The following is a 20,847-nucleotide window of genomic DNA, read 5'->3' on the forward strand; positions in this document are numbered from 1 at the left end:
TTGTTAATTTTTTTTCAAAACTGGGCTAGGGCTGTGCTCATTTAAAGATTATAAGAACTGTGAAAATGAATTCATAAGTCGAAAAATAAAATAAAATAAATGAAAGTAAAGTTATAATATTTAGAAATTTGTCAAATAAAATTATATAAATAATTTCAATTATTTTAAAATAAATAATTATTTAATAAAATTTTATGATAAAGGTATAATAGGGTAATTTCAATAGTTGGAATATGTTTTAAAATTAGTTTTGATGGGAAAAGAGTTCCCCTGTTTAAGATATTAAAAACGGATTTACCATCTAAAATTTAGAGATATTTAGTACCAGTGAAAGTTATCACTTATAGACCACCAACAAATAATTCTAAAACAAGAATGTATGCTTACATTAGAAAATTACAATTAGAAATAAATCTCTCCACTACTAATTAATAATTAAATTATAATAAATTTTTCCCTGTCTAATAACAAAATTATAATAAATTATTCTATTATCTAACATTAATAATAGCACCATTTAAAAAATAAACCTAGGAAATTCGGGTCAACAACATTGCCAAAGCCATTGACCTTGAGGGGAATAAGGCCAGAGATAAAATCTCATCCCTGGCCTTTCAAACTGTTTGGCAAAGGATAAGGTGCACAGCTTCGGAAAAGGTAAGGAATAAGCGCCTATCCCTGGCCTTTAATCATTTATCATGAAGATATGCTTGACATATAATATGGACGAACATATTGAAGATACATAGATTAATCCAAGTGTTTTTTGACATTTTCCCTTGTCGAGTTTAGCCGGCATTAAATATTTTACAGCATACTACTTTAACCAGAGACAATGATATCGAATTTTTCTATACTCTAGCAACCAAATGCATACGATTTATGCATTCATAATAAAACGTGCGTGGAAGGCGGTCGACATGACGATTTATTTACTTACCTTCTTCATATGGCCGCAGTCCAACAACAATATTACCAGGTGGGTCATAATTGCAGATAACGAAATTCCAATCGTTGGTACATTTTACTTTAGCGCAGCCCAGCCTCCGCGTATTTCTCCACACAACCTGAGTATAGTGCCCGCACACTTTGCCTTCAGCGCAGGAATTGGAAGAGTAATTATAGTCTTGCCCCTCGTTAACCCAAGCCGACACGGCGCTTCCGATGGGGTCTGATATTCCGAAGCTTTCGTAAAGATTTTCTCCATATTCACCCCCAGAGTGCTGCAGAGCGCAGTCTGCTATTCGATGGTTTGCATAATCCAGTGCGTAAGCCGCGACCGTCTTATTCCATACAAGAGCTTCCACACCCACTCGGGCTCGCGCGTCATTGTGAGGAGATAAGAATTGCTGCTGAATAGTTGTGCCTTGGGCGAAAACCGAAAATTGCAAGCAATACCATGTTAATAGCAGGGAAAAAACATTTTGGAATAACCACTTCATAGTGAAAACCCTAACCCTTTAAACCCTAACGCCAAATACAGAAAAAAAGAGGATCACTCTCTGCCCATTCCGTTTGCTCTGTCAAAAGCATGTAAGCCATTATCGATATTTATCGCCTATTTACTACCACGCATCACATTCCTTCCTTCCCACATTGTCAACATATGGTGGGACTCCATGTGAGTCGAAGATGTGGAGAAACTATATGGTGAAAAGTCCAAAGTCAAGAGTTGATTTTTCTCTTTTAATTTTTCTGCTCGACGAGAACGACGGGTCTTGACCGTCTTGAAATCGTCTTAGTTTATTTTATTTGAAATTGAAGTAAAGATCATTATCATTATTTAAATCATTTGCTCTGGGTCATAGTTACCCGGTTTGATTTCAAATTCCGATATAAGATAAAAATTCGAATGAAAGATTTTTAATTCGGATCCCATCTTACCGAGTTATAGTTCCGATCCCATCTCCACTGCCATTTATTTTGGGTTGAATTTTGGGTTTAGAGGACGCGGCGCTATGCATGGACCTTTAATAAATCAGTGGATATCCGTGAATCGAATGGACTTGGTAACTAGGGTAAATCGAAAGGACTTGGTAACTAGGGTAGGGTAGGGTAGGTTGAAAATCTAGTTCTGATATCATGTTATGTTTTTTATTATAACAAAATTGGTTATTATTAGTAAATTTTTTAACCATTATCATTATTTTATTTTTTCTTAAGTAATTTCAAAATGACTTTAGCCTATTTAATCTATATTCCCAACAAAATAACTATGAAAATCTAGCACAACATTCAAATTTAAAAATTATTTTTGTAAAAAAAAAAACTTTATTAGATCATCAAATGGATACGATTATAATTTTTCAAATTATGTAAGTAAATAGTATCTGATTCTAACTATGATTAATGTTAGAATAAATCTTGCCTTTATTAAAAGATTAAAATCCACGTAAAAACCGTTTCAACAAATTTTTGTATTTAGGGTTTTAAGAAATCACGTTACTCCAACCTGCCTTACCTGTTGGTGAAAATATCTAAACATGATTTCGATCAGCGGATAGAGTTCACATCACTATCAGCTCCCGACGATTGCGCTGTCCATTCACGCGTTCGGAGAAAGTCCAGCGTCGTATGATACACGGTCATTGAAAAAGGGAAACTTTTCATTTGCTGACTAGTCGTATTCAGCGAAGGAGTGCCTTCCAGAAGAGAAGAAAGAATAGGAATCTCCCATCTGGGCATTTTACTAATTTCATTTCCACAGACTCGTGAAACATCCAAAGAAGTCAATGTACGGTAAGCAATTAAAAACGAAAAACATAAACATGTAATTTAAAAATTTCAAGAAATAAATTCATGTAAGTTTATGATTATAATTCATATAAAATATTAGTATGCCGTTTTTCCTGTAATGCATTCGAATGTTAAGCATTATGCACCGAGTTAATGATTGATTTGGTGATTCTTTTGTGTTGTTTATTGAATGTCATTTTAGTGAAAGTTAAGTGTTAAGATGAGAAGGCACTAAGTTGATCATTGGTTAAGTGTATGGTGCTTAATGTTTTCCTTATAATGTGAGAAGATATATAAAAGTGTACTTTTTGATTGGGATATCAGATGGTTGGCCACAATGATTGTTATCTTCCCCACATAAGTTCTAGTCTCCACTACTAACATGATTAGCTTTGCTACATGCCTTATAAGTGACTATAACCAGGCTACCTTACTACTAACAACCTCACTCTTGCCATAGAGCTAAGAGAGGGCCACAATGATTGTTATCCTCCCCACCTAAGTTCTAATCTCCACTAGTGACATGATTAGCTTTAATACATGCCTTATAAGTGACTATAACTAGGCTACCTTTCTACTAACAACCTCACTCTTGCCATAGAGCTAAGAGAGGTCGACATCTCAAGGGAAAATGAAATTTTAGCAGAGTCACAAATTTTTAACATTGTATATTTCCAACACCATAAGTCTATCATTTAAAGAATAAACATAACTAAAAAAAACACATTTCCAATCCCATTTCCACTGTAAAAACTTATAGCAAAAATGCAAGTTGGTATGATCATGTTATCTAGATATAGAGTCTACTTGGATTGGTTGTCGTGAGTCTTTTTCTTCATCGAATGGAGTGAACATGATGCTTTCCATATTCTTGCCAATATTGAAACGATTATCCATGTTCTCTAGTTTATTTTGATTTTGATGTAGATCCCACATTCAGGCACCCAATTTAGGGAATGAGACTCTAATTTATAATATCTTGACATATACTTTCAGGTAGTCTAGAATGTATTTATTCGAGCTTGACTCCATGGTATCAATTTTAGAATGATTCCTTTGTTGGCTGATATATTTACAATTCTATTTCCATTTCTCTAAACATGGGATAGAATGACATCTATAATTCCTTCCAAAATTTATGCTATGCTTACTTAGCTACAATGAATTCTCCAAATTCTTAAGGCTTTATAAGTGTGTCTGTCATATTAGAGATTTCTAGTCATCTGAATTATTGTTTTTGAGGTCCCCTTCTATTACAAATTTTTGAAAATTGCTTCTTCTAGCAATGAATAATCCTTATTCCAAAGCATATAATTCAACAACATTGTTATTGTCTATCTTGATATCTCATGAGTACATATGGATTATGTGACCAAGACTTGTTCTAAAAGCGCCCCCAAAAATGGTCGGTCCTCTATTACCCTTTGGACCCAATCAAAGTTTAGCTTTAGGACACCAGTGAGTTGAAGATGCTAATAGTTGGGAGTTCGAAGAGGTTGGAGGGGACAAAGGAGCTTGAAGAAAATTCATGTTTTGATTGAGATTTAATCGACAATGAATGTACTTTTCCTCATTATTACAATCCCAATATTCGATGGTCTAGGGGATTAGAAAAATAGTTTCTCTAATCTTTATTCAAGATAGAATGCCAAATGAAATCCATGGGAGTTATTTTTTTTTAATTTTTTTGCAATTCCTTTCTTTCCATGTTTCCCATAAGATAAACCATAGAAATAATTTTCAAGATACATTTAGTATTGGGTTCGAGAAATGGGAAGATATTCATTCCTCTATGGTTGATAAAATGTTAATTATATTTTGATCTAATTATTGAAAGACAATAGAAATACAATCACATAACTCAGAAGGAAACTAACATCTATTTAGAAGTCTCAAGGTTGGCAGAATAAAGGTGGCATATAGAGGGTCCTTGAAAGTATTTTCTATGAAGCTTATGTAAGCTTAATGTTTTGTTAAGCATAAGAAACTAGAGAAATAAAGTTATCTTATGCCATAGCTTAAGACTCCAAAGCTTCTTCGATCCATTTTGGGCATCTTATTCTATCATGCATGAAAGAATTTTATAGGATTTATTCATATCAAAACTCCTTGAATTACCATGACGCCATCTTAGAATATTTGGCCCTTATTTGGTTTGTATTTTCCTCTCTTTCAATTCTCTTGTTATTTTAGTTTAGGTATATTGGCTAGAGAGAGCAATGTTTCCATTTCTTTTATTGTCCCTATTCCTAGGAGTGAGTCTAGTATTGACCCATAATGACTTTCTCTTGAGTGAATATTTTTTTTATATTTTAGGTTTCCCATATTTTCCCTAGCTTGGGCCATTCATGCCACAACTCTTCCCTAAAAAGAGATAAGTTTCCATCTATAACTTCCCAAAAGTTACAATTTTGGATAAGAAACATGTTTCTCCAAGTTGTATTACAAATAAGTAAACCACTAATATTTCCTTCCATGTGTATAGGTTGTGTTTCCTCTATATTCAATGCATATTTTTATTTTCAAACTCAAGTCCACCAAGATTTTTCTCCAAGGGGTTTCCTAGGAATTCCAATGTCCCTCAAAGCTAATCCACCAAGAAATTTGGTTTTGCAAGTATTGTCCCAAGCCATGAAAGCCCATTTCCTTTCTTTACCATCCCTATCCTGGGGAAAGGTTCTCTCAATATTCCTAAATTTCTAAAAAATAACCTTGGAGGTAGACAAAGATGATAGTAAGTAGAGAGTAAGAGCTTGAAAGGTAAATTTCAAAATAAGAGTCTACTTGAAAGGTTGAGAGATCTAAATGTCTAGTAAGAATGTTTTTTTTTATCAAATTTTAAGAGAAAAACTTCTTAGACCTTTTGCTAAAAAGGGATTTCCTCCAAAGTGGCACCAAGAAAAAGATGGGTTTTTTAAATATTTAGGGAAAACATTTTATGTCAATATATTTATATTGAGGATAAGGGAAGTAAGAATTACTAATCCTTGTGCATCACATCAACATAAATCAACCATTCATAAAGATCAAATATCATTAGGTTTTGAACTAATCAATGATACATTATCAAACCATCCCTCCATGATCAATTCACAGAGAGCAAACATATCTCCCGCAAAACACATCTACTCATGCTCACCAAGGATGGAGGCATCTGCAATGAACTAACATGCATTAAGTGCCCTAGTATGCTCATCACATGGTTAGGATTGGTTTTGGAAGTGTCCTTAACATCTCACCTAGTTGAGTCTTATCACTATGGTTGGTACTAAGTCATTCTTCTAGAAGTATGGAATTATTAAGAGAATCCAAATGGATAACTGAATGTTGATCTATGGAATCCATGCCTAAGCCAACCACATGATCTATCATACCGTTAGACTTCCTCCTGAATGAGATGAAATGATGCTATAAAATTTCCCATCAAAATAGAAGGCATTCACCATCAAATAGAACACAAACCATAGTGATGAAAAGAGGCTTTCCAAGGGATATTTGATCTCTTCTAGCTTGCGTCCATGGCTCAGAAGATGTTACAAAAAGGTATGAGGAAAAAATTAGACATGAGGTGCAATTTTGGTCAAGATATAATAGATTGTGTGGTGTGGTACATGAGAAATAGACCTGATACATGAGAAACAAAGATGCTATAGGAGAAAAAACAGATGCTCGAGGAAGGCAGAAAGATACTATAGGAAGATAGGATATTGCTACAGGAAATTGTTGGACAATTATGAGACAGATCAGGGATGCCACCAGGGCCATGAGTGAGGCACATTTAGGTCAATAAGTGTCTAAGAGGATGAGCAACACTTTTAGTCAGGGGGTATGATGGGCCTCTAAATTATACATAAATTAAGGCCCACCTTACCATCCTTCAACATATTAATCCTCTCTTTTTCCATTAGATGGAATATTTTTAGCTTTAATATGCTTATTAGGAACGTTTAGAGAAAATTGCATATGTGTTCCTAATATTACTTATTTTTGTAGAATATTGTGAGAATATTGGTCAAATTATGAATATTTTGAGGCTCAAATAATTTAGGGACTTGCTCCTTGCTACAGAATGCTCCAATATTGGATAATAAATGAACAAGATATTATGAAATTATTGAACAGATTCTGGAGCTCCAATAATTGATAAAATCTAGGAATGTGCTCCCTATCATTTAATGCAAACTCCTAGTGTTGGAAACTAGATCCACTTTTTGAGGGATTTTGAAAGGGGAAAGTTGTCTCCTTTCAAGGAGAATTCTTCCTCGCCACTTTAATTAACTACCAATTTAAATTTTCCTCTAGAGGCATATATTTTTTAGTCTCTTTGTGGATAAAACTTGTTATTTAGCAACTCGACTTTGATTTCTAACAGGGCTATACTTGGATTGATTCAAATAATGAAGTTTGGTGCCATTTTTAGCTTCTAAAGCTTGATTTCCTTCACAGTACTCTGAGTATCCTTGGGACTGGCCATCATAGGATCCTCAAAGCCCTCTTGTATAATCTCTTTATTTCTTTTGAATGTATTTTTTATGGGCATCTCTTATTTCTGCATTTACTATTCATACTTCTTTGTTGTAGGTGACATTGGTTAAATGATTGAAGTTGTTTTGTGGGTTATTTAAAAAAAAACAAGTATGATTCATACTTAAAATATCTTTGAAAATTCATATTCATCATTGAGATACTTGGACTCATTTACTAATTCACAAATCTAGAATTTCTGGAAGTCTCTTGTAGCAAAATAATAATAATTTCCTGCTATTTTTTGGAACATTTTAATGAGGTTAATTTGAGTTGATTATACTTATATTTATTCATAAAAAAAATCAATTTAATAAGAAAATTTATCCCATATCATTTTCACTTGATTAGGTTAGGAATTTGATAGGCTAACTAGCTCACTAATCCTTGAATTTCTAGTTTTTAGAGTAGTAGTTTTCTGATATTTTTTTTTGCACATGTTAATAGCGGCATTTTTGTGTAATTCCACTCAGAATGGAGTCCTAGGAAATTCTAATTTATCAAAAAAAAATTCCCATCTCATTTGAAATTGTTTTTCTTGCGGATTCAACAAGTTATCTCGAGGAGTAGTAGTCATGTAGCACATGTAAACTTGACTATATTCACTCTAAAAGCTTGGTTTTTTCCTCTTAGGCCTGAATAATTACCCCTAGGCTTTGAATACATGATTGAGTAATACGAAATACTTCTTAAGCATTTCCTCTTCTCCATTGCAATTCATCTATGCAATTTCAGTTAGTGGAGAGATTTATGAATTGGATAGCACGATAATGTTTTTCTTGATTGCCACATCTAATGAACTATGTCAATGGATCTAAACTCTTTGGAATGTAGTGATTGATTACATGATATTTCCTTCATGCAAGTTAGATTAGTTTTTTTCTTTATTCTTAAGTTATGGCTTCTATTTCAATCATTGTTATTTCCATTCCATATACTAGGTTTCCTTTCAATGCAACATTTACATTTTTCTATCTTAATGTTTACATTTTTTCAATTACAATTAGAATTTACATTTAAGCAAGCATCATTACCATTTATTACAAATAGAGCAGCATTTCTATTTCCACAATTAGTTGAGGCTTTGATTTTATGACATTCACTTCAATGCATCATATCAATGAAAGAAGGACAAATTGCATGTTGCACATATAGTGTCGACACCTCTTCAGTTTGTATGAACCACGAGTTGATAATTTAAGTTGATAGCCTCGGGAATTTCAACATTCTTGTTGCAATATTGTGGCTCATTTCTTCCCTAGTTGATTCATTTGTTTTACTTTCTGCAAAAACAAAACAAAAAATTGCATTAGGCATATTTCATTTGAAAAACATAAAATTGCATTGCATTAGCATTATTATTCAAAATAAAAAATAAAAATACTTTTCCAACACCAACCCCACCATTATATCACGTGGTGCAGTAAGAACCACATCACCATCCACTTTTGTATGTAGAAGAAGAAGACGCAGTAGAGAAGGTAGAAGAAATGGATGAAAATGACGACAATGAGGAAAATCATCTTGGATTTTACATTTAATATACATATATCAATGTTCATCTAAATAACATCCCTCCATCTTTCCTTACCAACTTCCATGGTATGAGGTCAGAGGATCCAGAAACCTTTCTCTTTGAATTTAAAATCCTTTGTAGATCTTATGGTTAGTTACTAAACACTCAAAAATTGAGATTATTTCTGGCAACATTGAAGGATAGAACTCTTAAATATTTCATGAGTTTAGGTACTAATTGTATAAGATCATGGAATTATATGAAAAATATATTTCTAGAAAAATATAAAGGTCACGATCTTAAAGAATAAATATTTATAATGAATCAAAAATAAGATGAGAGCCTTGAGGATCTAATAGACAAATTTATGTATAATTTTAAGAGCAAAAGATTACATCATTTAGGATTTGACACACTAAAAACCCTCTTACTTAGAAAAATTAGGGATGAGTGGATTGATATCCTTGATCTCATGAGTAAATGTGATGTATATCAGTTATCATTTGAAGAAATTTGTGAAATATGAAAGCACATATCAAGAGGAAGGACAAGATTAAGTAAATCAACATCAACATTAGTAAGTCAAGCTGAACTTGGAAATTTACTTGATAACTTTAAAACATAAATTTTTAGCAATTATCTAATTGAACAAGTAGAAGTGTTAAGAATGCAAAAATATAAAAATGAAGATGTTGATATTTGTGTTATCCATGCAGAATCACATCCTACTAAATATTTCCCATCGTTACCAAGGTTGAAAGAATTTTACCAAGAAGACAGTGGAGCAAGTCAATCAACAAAGCAGCTCTATTATGTATCTCCAAGAGGAACATGATAGCCTAGTCAACTTGGTATGATGCAAGAACCTAATTCACAATTTCAAGGTTATGCACATCCATCTCAAAGTAATTGGAACACACCCTTTCCTTTTCAACCTCCATCTCAACCCCAAAACCAATCTTGGAAACTATGTTGGCAAGGACCTTATGGGAGAAATATACAATATCCTTCTCGATATAATCCATACCCAACTCCATGATATCCCTACCATACACACCCACCACAACCACAACCTCAACCACATCCATCTCAAACATCCACTCCGACTCAACTACCTGTACCACCATTTCCAAACCCAAACACTCTAGTAACTCAACCTACTTACAATGTTTAGGTACAAAACAACCAAACAACTCCTTTTGATCTAAATGGAATTAATATTAGGTTAGAAAGAGTATTGCAAAAAATATATTCTCTTGATTACATTGAAGGACAACATTCAAAAAAAGAAGATTCAAATGAGGAGACCAAAGAATCATAGGCTACACTTGATGAAGAGCAGACATCAGAATCAAAGATTGAGAAAGGTCCCTTGTGTTTACTATCAAACCCTCGATGTGTTCAAGAGAATAATCGAAAAAAGAGGAATATTTGAATGTCATGGTATAATAGGACACATAAAGAGATCCAAATGTGCAAGTGGACTATGGGCATCACAACTATGTTGAAATATGGTTATAGACAATTATTAAGTTGCAGCAACATGCTCTTCTTCAACAATTTTTGATCTCATATCAGTAAAAGCAGTAGGTCTCTCATATTCAAGTACATGTCAAAGAATATCTTTCGATCCTACACACGATTTTATCTGTCATCTTGATTTGCACATGCCTCCATTGTAATTATTCCTACACTTGAAATAGGTTTTGTTCTTTCAAGTAGAGTAGGATAGAAAAAGGAAATAAAAAATGGAAAAAGGAAAAATAAGACAAAAAGAATAAAATATCAGGTGAAAACCTCTTTTGAGGCACCTAATATTGGCTCATTTATTGAAATCCTCCATGAGTTGGTCAATGGGTTGGAAAAAAAGGATTAAAAAAGAAAATAAATAAGATCTTAGGTGAAAACCTCTCCTGAGGTGCTTAGGCAGACCGACTAGTCGAAAACCTCATTGAGACAAATAATAGGCCTGTGGAAAAAAAAAAGAACAAAAGAAAAATGAAAATAAAAAATTTATTTTCTCCATGTATCTATCTCTAATGAATGTGGGTTCTCTCCAACCTTTGCATGCAATAAGAGAAATTTAACACCAAAAGAAAAAAACATTGGTAAAAAAGCTAGTAAACGGAAGTCAAAATTGGACTTTCTCCCCCTTTGCCCAAATGCTTCAATGGGAACAAGGCCATGTTAATCCATCACCCACATCCATTTCCATGAAATTTACCATCATTTCCAAGCCTTTCTGATTCATTTTCCTTGTTGTCCTAAAGTGCTACAAGAAAGTTTTGTTTTGCTACATGACTGTCAAAATACACAGGGCATAAATTGTTTTGACCATATCTAAAAGACCAGGCATAATTTTTCTGAGCTATTTCATGGGAAGATGTATAAATATGATGGTAACATGCTCAAGAAATTTTAGCATATTCTAGTGCACACTTTTCGAGAAATTGGTCACCATCACCTACTAATATTTATAAAATTTCTCGATATTCATGAATCCATTAGCCATGATTTTTTACGAGGAGATGCATAAGAATGATAGAAACATGATCAAAAACATTTAGGTTAATCCAATCTACCATTTGAGAGATATGGATTAAACAAGTCTGCTACAAGATTGTCTTGTAGTGCTACAAGACCGATCATAATTTCTACGGGATTGTGATCAACATAGAGAGAGACATTAGATCCTATGTGTTCCTTAGGGGAATGAAAATATGAGACTACCACACCTTTCATCCATCGTCCACACCATTTAGTCACTTTTCCATTCAAAAATTCATCTTTTTTCATGAAAAATCCCATTTCACCCCTTCTTCCACAATTTTCATCACCACTGAAACCTCTAGTTGCAACCCATGAGCTCACCATGAATTATCAAATATTTTGAATGCATTGCATGAACATTATTGTGGTCTTGGAGGGGTATATATGACTACTACAAGAAAGAATCCAATCCTGTAGAATCTTACAGAAACCATACGGAACCACAGTGGGAGACACTTGACAACACCAAAGTGAAGACTTAGCCATCCTAAAGCATTTAAGGACCATCTTTGTGACCTTGGGCAGTTACATAACTCTTAAGAAACTGCTATAGGGTCACTATTCATCTCTAACATCAGTAGATCGATCCACCATATGAAGAGCCTGCATCAACAAATTTCGCTCAGTCACATGCCTATCAAAAAAATACAAAAATGTCTTTATTCAGATCAAGGCCAAACCATGAAGCAGCTAGCATGGAAAATGGAACCTCCAAAACGTCAGCAGATCAACTACCATTTCTAAAGTATCATGCAAACATCAAGGCAACCAGATACCATCAAGTAGGCACAGGTATGGAATATTCTTCACCTCTTCTCTTGAGCATATTATGATTAGAATTTTGTTGTCAATGCACAACACAGAAGGTTTTGTAGGAATAAGGTGGACAACAATCTCAGCCACCCCAGAACATTTAAGTGAAACTAACTCCCTCACTAATGCAACATGGAAAAGTTCAAGAAAGGAGCGTGAGAATTATGAGGAGTGGGACAACAGGTCTATAAGGGGAATACATAGGTGGTTGGTGGTGTCCATCTCAACCAGCACACTAAGCCCACTACCATAAGAAGAATAAAAGGACAAGCCTGAACTTCATTTGTACCAAGATTTTGTTCCCAAAATGGAAAGAGGGTCCCACAACATCATTAAGAGCCAAGCTAGCCACCATCAGGGGTTCCCTAGGATGCTACAAAGGTGTTGCAAGGTTGAAAAGAAAGTGCTATAGGATTAGGACCAACTACTACAAGAGACATAATAGGTGCTACAGGAGACACTCTATCTGCTACAGGATTGTCCCAAGAGATAAAAACGAGGTCCTGTCTTGAGCATTAGTTTCCACAAAACCCTATAATTTTGAAGGCGCTGCCAAGGGAAGTATAAGTAACCAATTATCCTCACCTCCTATGCACAAAGAACATGTGGAATTATTCACATTTTTTCTGCAAAAGCATCTTGTAGCAAACTCCCAAAAGTGAAAAGAAATTGAAGGTCTAAATTTTTCTTGTAAGATAAGCATGATTATGATCAACATAGAGAGAAAGGTCAGATCCTATGTTTTCCTTAGGGGAATGAAAATATCATTCTACCACACCTTCATCATCCATCCTCCACACCATTTAGTCACTTTTCCACCCAAAAAATCATCTTTGTTCATGAAAAATCCCATTTCACCCCTTCTTCCACAGTTTTCACCACCACTGAAACTTCTAGTCCCAACCCATGAGCTCACCATTAATTATCAAAGATTTTGAATGAATTGCATGAATATTATCATGATATTAGAGGGGTCTATGTGACTACTACAAGAAAGAATCAAATCCTATAGCATCCTCCTCAAACCGTACAGAACCACAATTGGAGACACTTGACAGCACCAAAGTGAAGAATTAGCGTTCCTAAAGTATTTAAGGACCATATTTCTAATCCTCGACAACTACACAACTCTTAAGGAACTGATATAGGATCACTATTAATCTCTAAAATTAGTAGATTGATGCACCATATGAAGAACTTGCATCAACAGATTTCACTTAGTCAGAAGCCTATAAAAAAAATACAATTGTTTTTTTCAAATCAAGGTCATAGCATGAAGCAGATAGCCTAGAAAATGGAACCTCCAAACAATCAGCAGATCGACCACAATTTCTTAAGTAGCATGCAGACATCAAGGAAACCACACACCATCATGTAGGCATAGGTATGGAACATTCTTCACCTCTTACCTTGAGCATATTATGGCTATAAATTTGTGTCAATGCAAAAGAGAGAAGGTTTTGTAGGAATAAGGTGGCCAATAGTCTCAGTCACCATAGAACAAATTAGTGCAGCTAATTCCCTAACACATGCAACATGTAAAGTTGTAACAAAGGAGGGTGAGAATTATGAGGAGTGGGCGAATGGGTGTATAAGGGGAATACATAGGTGGTGGGTGGCTTCATGAGGCACAATACTTGCTAAGGTTTTGCAAATGGGGTAGCAAGCTAAGTGGGCTTGATTGTGGGGAAAACTCCACAGTTAAGCGCACTTGAGCCAGAGGCGATCTGGGATGGGTGACCTCCTGGGAAGTCTTGGTTACCGGGTGCAAGCCCCGGAAGTGATGATTGATGCTATGTGATTCATTTCACTAGTTTCAATCCCACTTCTTCACCCGTGTGAGCATCAGGGAAAATTTTAAGAACCCCCCCTAAATTTACATGTATAATAAATGGGCGAATCTCCATGGTATATAGGAAAAATGGAAGGCAATTTTATCAATAATATGATATGTATATATAATTTTTTGGCGAATCTCTCACCAGGCATGGCGAATATTTTACTCAATTATAAAATCTTGTGTTTATTGAATACAAAAATGAAATCATTGCATTTCTTTAAAATATCTTTTCAAATCAAAATGACTGAAATTACATATCGATAACCTAGTGGGTGTAGGATAAAATTCACCCGTGCCATTCACAGAAAGCATAAGAAAAAACCTAATACTATATATAAAACCAAGAAAAATTCAAATTCATCACTTCTAGGGACCTCGTAACCACCCTGCCAATACACAAGTATGTTCCTGTTTGCAATTAGAAAAATTACCCAAATTACAATCTGTTTACTCCAGCATATGTTGGAAAGTTATAGAAGGATGACTAGTGTAATCAATCCATTCCTTTTAGCCCTGGATTTGTTTCAGTTTAAAACAGAAGTATACAAATATACTTGTCCAATGTCTATGCTTTAACCATTCACCTTAAGATGTTTTTAGAATATAATTTCCTAAGTCTATTTAATATCTTGATTATCATAAAAACCAACCTATATCCATCTTAACTCCACACCTACCACTCTTAGGGGGATGAAATCTATTTATCCCTCTTAGCACTTGGTAGACCCAGAATTAAGATGGATCTAAGATGATAGAATTTCCCCTTTAAATAGTCTATGCTCACATGAATATCATGGTATTACCATGGGTCAATACCATGGGTTATCATAAACCTGGAGCTTAAAAATTACTATTAGTAATTTATAAAAATTAATAAAATTAATAGTTGATTTTTATTTTATTTTTTATTTTAACCAAGCTAAAATGTTTAACATACATTAAATTACAACATCCATTTTTACTCTTGATCAGAATCACGATATTTGATACCTCTCGGGGGTTAGTAGATCCAGAGTAAAGATGAATCTATGCTGGTTTAATTCCCACATTTAAATAGGCTACAATCTAGGTGAATACCATGGGTCAATACCATGTGCCATTTTTATTTTTATTAATACTAACAGGGTTAATAATGTTTTTTTGTATGGTATTAATAACAATCTAGTCCATGGTATTTGTCCCATAGTATTTTACCCATAGGTTTCACCTAAATATAACACATTTTTTGAGTGTTCGTAAATATAAGGTGACTTATGGAGTAAATATAAAAAAATGTTTTATTTGTTTACCATACCTCTCGTTTATTTATATTTTTATTAATTCACTATACCTCTTTTACAAATATGGTATTTGGCCCATAGGATTCACTTAAATAAAACCTCTTTCTTGAGCCTTCATAAAAAGAACGAGGGTTATGGACTAAATATAAAAAGAGGTTTTATTTATTTACCATGCGTCTAGTTTATTTATATTTTTATTTATTTACCATGCATCTAATTTATTTATATTTTTATTTATTTACCATACCTTTTGAGTAAGTATAAAGAGACGTTTTATTTATTTACCATAACTTCACTTTACTTATATTTTTATTTGTTTACACCCTTGCATGTATATAAGGTGACTTATGGAGTAAATATAAAAAATGTTTTATTTATTTACCATACCTCTCATTTATTTATATTTTTATTAATTTACCATGCCTCTTTTATAAATATGGTATTTGGGCCTTTGGCCCATAGGATTCACTTAAATAAAACCTATTCTCGAAAATGGGTGAATGGATTCACTTAAATAAAACCTATTCTTGAAAATGGGCGAATGGAAGGTTGTAACTCCTAATTTCAAGGGCTAAATTTACCTTTTTTACCCTCTCCCTTAAAATAAGGTGGACTATTTGAGGTGATTTGTAAAAGTGTACTATGATACAAAATATTCGCCCACTAAAAATTTAAAACCCCTTAATTTTGCCAAAGGGCGAACATTCGCCCCTAAAATTTTCTATGGTGAGCATCACCCGATGAAATGAGTGCTAAGTGGACTATTCAAAAATCATGAGAAATTAGTCAGTTATGGCTACCTGTCATGGAAATGGTCATACGTGAATGACTTACTTAACGCAGTTGAATCCCAAAATGATATCTAATATAATGCACTGCATAAACCCCCATACTTAAATTCAAAAAGAGTGAAGGGATCTCTAATTGAATGGTTCATGAGGCACAATACTTGCTAAGGTTTTGCAAATGGGGTAGCAAGCGAAGTGGGCTTGATTGTGGGGAAAACTCCACAATTAAGCACGCTTGAGCCAGAGGCGATCTGGGATGGGTGACCTCCTGGGAAGTCCTGGTTACCGGGTGAAAGCCCCAGAAGTGATGATTGACACTATGTGATTCATTTCACTAGTTCGAATCCCACTTCTTGTTATGAAACCAGCTCAAGAAAAAGATAGAAAAGATAGATCAACGCCTTAGAATTCAGCCTCTTCGAGGGGGAAACCTCCTTTACATTACATAAATGAACAATTCTTGGATGATTGAAATGACAAAACCTCCAACCTCCTTTACATTACATAAATGAACAATTCTTGGATGATTCAAATGACAAAACCTCCTTTCTATATATAGGAGTCTAAGGAGTCACAATATAACCCAGCCAACCTAACAATAATAATATAAAGCCACAAAAATAACAATAGAGGGATTCTATGGGGCACAATAATAACAATATGGGGATAATAGGGGCACAACAATATTAATAAGGGGTAAAACTACAATAGTAATGGGGTAATTACTAGTATTATAGGGACCCAACATGCCCCTCTCCTTCACAAAAGTGTTGTCCTCAACGCTTGAGAAGTTCTGGATGCTTCTGTATAAAATTCTTATCCTCCCATGTGGAATCTTTAGCGGATAAGTTCTTCCACTTGATAGGATACTCCGAAATTGATCAATTTCGTACATGTCGAGTTCTTGTCTCTGTGACTGCTTTCGGTTCTAATATAATTTTTCCTTCCTCGTCAAGGTCTAGCAATATTGCTTGAACTGAGAGCTTGTCGCCTATAACCTTCTTTAAACATGAAACATGGAAAACTGGGTGCAATCGAGAAGCTGCAGGAAGCTCCAATTTGTATGCCATAGTACCAATCTTTTGCAACACCTTGTATGGACCATAACACTTTGGTGATAATTTATTATCCTTCTTAGCTTGCTTAAGGGACATTTTCTTAAATGGTTGTAGCTGTAGGAATACCCATTCACCTACATCAAAATTTCTTTCACTACGATGTTGATCTGCCTATTGTTTCATTCTATTCTGTGCCAACATGAGGTTATCCTTTAAGAGTTGGAGGACTTGTTGTTGATGTTCAATGTGATGTTCCACTGCTTGAACCTTAGAATTTTCTCTTAAATATGATGTGATGGATGGTGGATGATACCCATAAAGTGCCATAAATGGGGACATTTTTGTCGCTGTATGGAAGGAAGTGTTATACCACCATTCAACCAAAGGCAACCATTTGACCCATTGTGTCTGTTTATCAGATACAAAGCAATGAAGATATGCTTCCAAACATTTGTTTACTATCTCAGTTTGCCCATCAGATTGAGGATGATAAGATGAGCTATGAGCTAACTGTGTACCAAGACAAGAAAATAATTCTGTCCAAAAATTTCCAGTGAAAATGGGATCTCTGTCACTTACAATAATCTTTGGGTTTCCATGTAGCTTTTGAATTGTTTCCATAAATGCAGTAGAAACTGTACTGGCTTTAAATGGATGTGATAATGCACAAAAGTGTGCATACTTGGTAAGTCTGTCAACTACCGCCATGATGACACACTTTCCCTCAGACTTGGGTAAACCTGTGATAAAATCCATTGAAACCTCCTCCCAACGTTGGATTGGAATGGATAAAGGTTGTAATAGACTGGGTGTCTTAATTGTTTCAACTTTATTTTGTTGGTAAACCAAACATTCCGCCACAAACTTTTGAATATATGATTTAAGGCCATCCCAAATAAATTCCTTCTTAACCCTATGGTAAGTTTTTAAAAATCCTGAGTGCTCTCCTAAGGGAGAAGTGTGAAATTCCATTAGAATCTTTTGTTTTAGCTGGGAATTCTTAGAGAGGTATAAGCGATCTTTGTACCATAATGAATCATTTTGCCAGCTAAATGTATCAGACATACTGGAATCTTGTTGTAACTTTCGAATAAGTGCCCAAACTTCTTCGTCATTCTTCCATTCCTCCCTTGCTTCGTTTATCCAATATGGTTGGATAATAGAAATGGCGCACAACAATGCTTCCACATCCTCATCCTTTCTTGAGAGTGCATCTGCCACCACATTTTGCTTCCCTTTTTTGTGGATGATTTCAAAGTCATAACCCAACATCTTTGTGACCCACTTTTGTTGCTCTTCAGAGGATAATCTTTGTTCTAAAAAGTATTTAAGGCTATCATGATCCGTTTTTACCTCGAAGTGTCTTCCCATTAGGTAGGGTCACCATTTCTTAAGTGCATGGAGTATTGCCAACATTTCCTTATCATAAATAGCTTTATGTAAAAACTTTCCCTTGATTGGACGACTTTCAAAAGCAATGGGTCTTTCATCTTGCATTAAAACAGCACCAATTCCATTTCCTGAAGCATCACATTCCACAATAAAGGTTTTTGCGAAGTCCGGTGTAGCTAAGACTGGTGCTTGGCACATTGCCTCTTTAAGATGTTCGAATGCCTTTGTTGCTTCTGGAGTCCACGAAAATGCATCTTTCTTCAATAATGTTGTTAGAGGTGCTACTATTCTCCCATAATTCTTAAAAAACTTGCGATAATACCCTATCAACCCGAGAAATCCTCGCAGATGCTCTATGGATGTGGGAATTTTCCATTCCTTAGTGGCTTTAATTTTGCTAGGGTCTACCTTAAGTCCTTCATGAGATACAATATGACCCAGATATTCCACCTCTTGTACTCCAAAGAAACATTTGGATCTTTTTGCATATAATTGTTTCTCCTCCAATCATTGTAGCACCTTGTCAACATGTTCAACATGATCCTTCCAAGACTTGTTGTAGATTAGTATATCATCAAAAAATACTAACACAAATTTTCTAAGGAATGGTTTGAAAATTGAATTCATCAAACCTTGAAATGTTGAAGGTGCATTGGTAAGGCCAAAAGTCATGACCAAAACTTCATGATGACCCTCATGAGTTCTAAATGCTGTTTTCGGAATGTCTTCAATCTTCATTCTGATTTGATGATATCCTAAACGAATATCCAACTTGGTGAAGTAAATTGATCGATGCAATTCATCTAGTAATTCATCAATCACAGGAATGGGAAACTTATCTTTAATATTGAGCTTGTTGAGCTCCATATAATCTGGACACATGCGCCATGATCCATCCTTCTTGTGCACCAATACGACTGGATCAGAGAAAGAACTTTGACTTGGTTGAATTATACCAGCCTCTAGCATTTCTGCAACCATACATTCAATTTCACTCTTTTGGGCATAGGGATATCTGTATGGCCTGATGTTTGGAGGAACACTTCTTGGAATCAGATGAATAGCATGATCATGATCACGAATAGGTGGGAGACCTTTGGGAGTCTCAAATGCCTTGGAATGATTGTCCAAGACTTTTTGGAGATCTGGAGAAATAGATGATTCCACTGTGGACACATCTAGCGAACATAATTGTGAAATTACACCTCTTCGTTCCCTTTTTAGAAGCTTTGTCATACCGTTAGAGCTGATTATCTTTCTCGGTTTCCTTGTAATACCCCTTAATTCAACTTCCTTTCCTTCCATAGAAAATTTCATGAAAAGTTCTTGAAAATTAAAAGCTATTGTACCCAAGGATTGTACCCATTGGACTCCTAGTACAACATCAGCACCTCCCATTGGAATGGAAAGCATTGAGCTAGTCAATACATATTCTCCCATGGATAGCTTGATATTATGGCACTTTCTCGAGCAATTTATTGTTCCTCCATTTGCAACCATCACTTGACACTCTGGTGCTGGATATAAGAAGCAATTCAATTCTCTTGCTACCTTACAATGAATAAAATTGTGGGTACTTCCTGAATCAATCAACACTATTACCTTTTTCTTCTTGATTTGTCCTTCTATCTTGATGGTTTGAGGAGTGGTAATTCCCACCAATGCATTACAAGATATGGTCAGATTCATTTCTTCTTTATCTAGGCTTTGTTCCTAGAGTATATCCTCTTCTTTTGACCTTTCTTACTCAGTTTCTTCTTCCTCTTCACAATCTATGTAGAATAATTTCTTCTTAGCACACTTATGACCTTTAGTGTATTTGTTATCACAACTGTAACAAAGCCCTTTTGTTCCTTTTTCTTCCAATTGTTGTGGTGTCAACCTTATAGGTTGTGGAAGACTAGCGACAACAACACTTCCGTCTTTATAGTTGTGAGTGGTATGCTTCCTGGTTGCCATAATTTTGCTTTCCATTTTTCTTGCTAACCTGAATGCCTTCTCTAATGGATCAGGTTCCCAAAGGCGAACATCATGTTGGATATTATCCTTTAAAGACACTATGAACACATCAATCCTATGCTCCTCTGGAATATATTTTACCCTTATGTTCAATTTTTGGAACTCCTCAGTGTGCTCCATTATTGAACCCTTTTGTTTGAGACTTATCAATTGGCTAAAAAAAGTGTTGCTTTTTGTATCCTCATAATGTGCTATCAATTCTTCCGTAAAAATTGCCCAAGTGATAAATTGTTTACGAGAGCAAAGCCATTGATACCATACAAACTGATTTGGTTCCAAATATAAAGTTGCAATATGTACCTTTTGTGAGTTTTGCACATTATTGAGATCA

General features: G+C 34.7%; 1 protein-coding gene across 1 annotated transcript in view; it reads right to left on the reverse strand.

Moving 5' to 3' along the window:
* LOC149183236 (cold-responsive protein kinase 1-like) overlaps positions 1-1,539 on the reverse strand; it is a 91,464-nt gene extending 89,925 nt beyond the window's left edge. The window contains exon 1 of the mRNA XM_089418692.1: positions 941-1,539. Within this exon, the coding sequence (XP_089274818.1) occupies positions 941-1,442 (502 nt within the window). The 5' untranslated portion in view covers positions 1,443-1,539. The remainder of the gene's footprint in view (positions 1-940) is intronic.
* Positions 1,540-20,847: the final 19,308 nt, after the last annotated feature.

This window comes from Pinus tabuliformis, chromosome 3_2 (genome assembly GCF_031772625.1).
Source record: "Pinus tabuliformis cultivar Carrire ecotype Pingquan chromosome 3_2, CPIR1, whole genome shotgun sequence".
Classification (NCBI taxonomy): Eukaryota; Viridiplantae; Streptophyta; class Pinopsida; order Pinales; family Pinaceae; genus Pinus; species Pinus tabuliformis.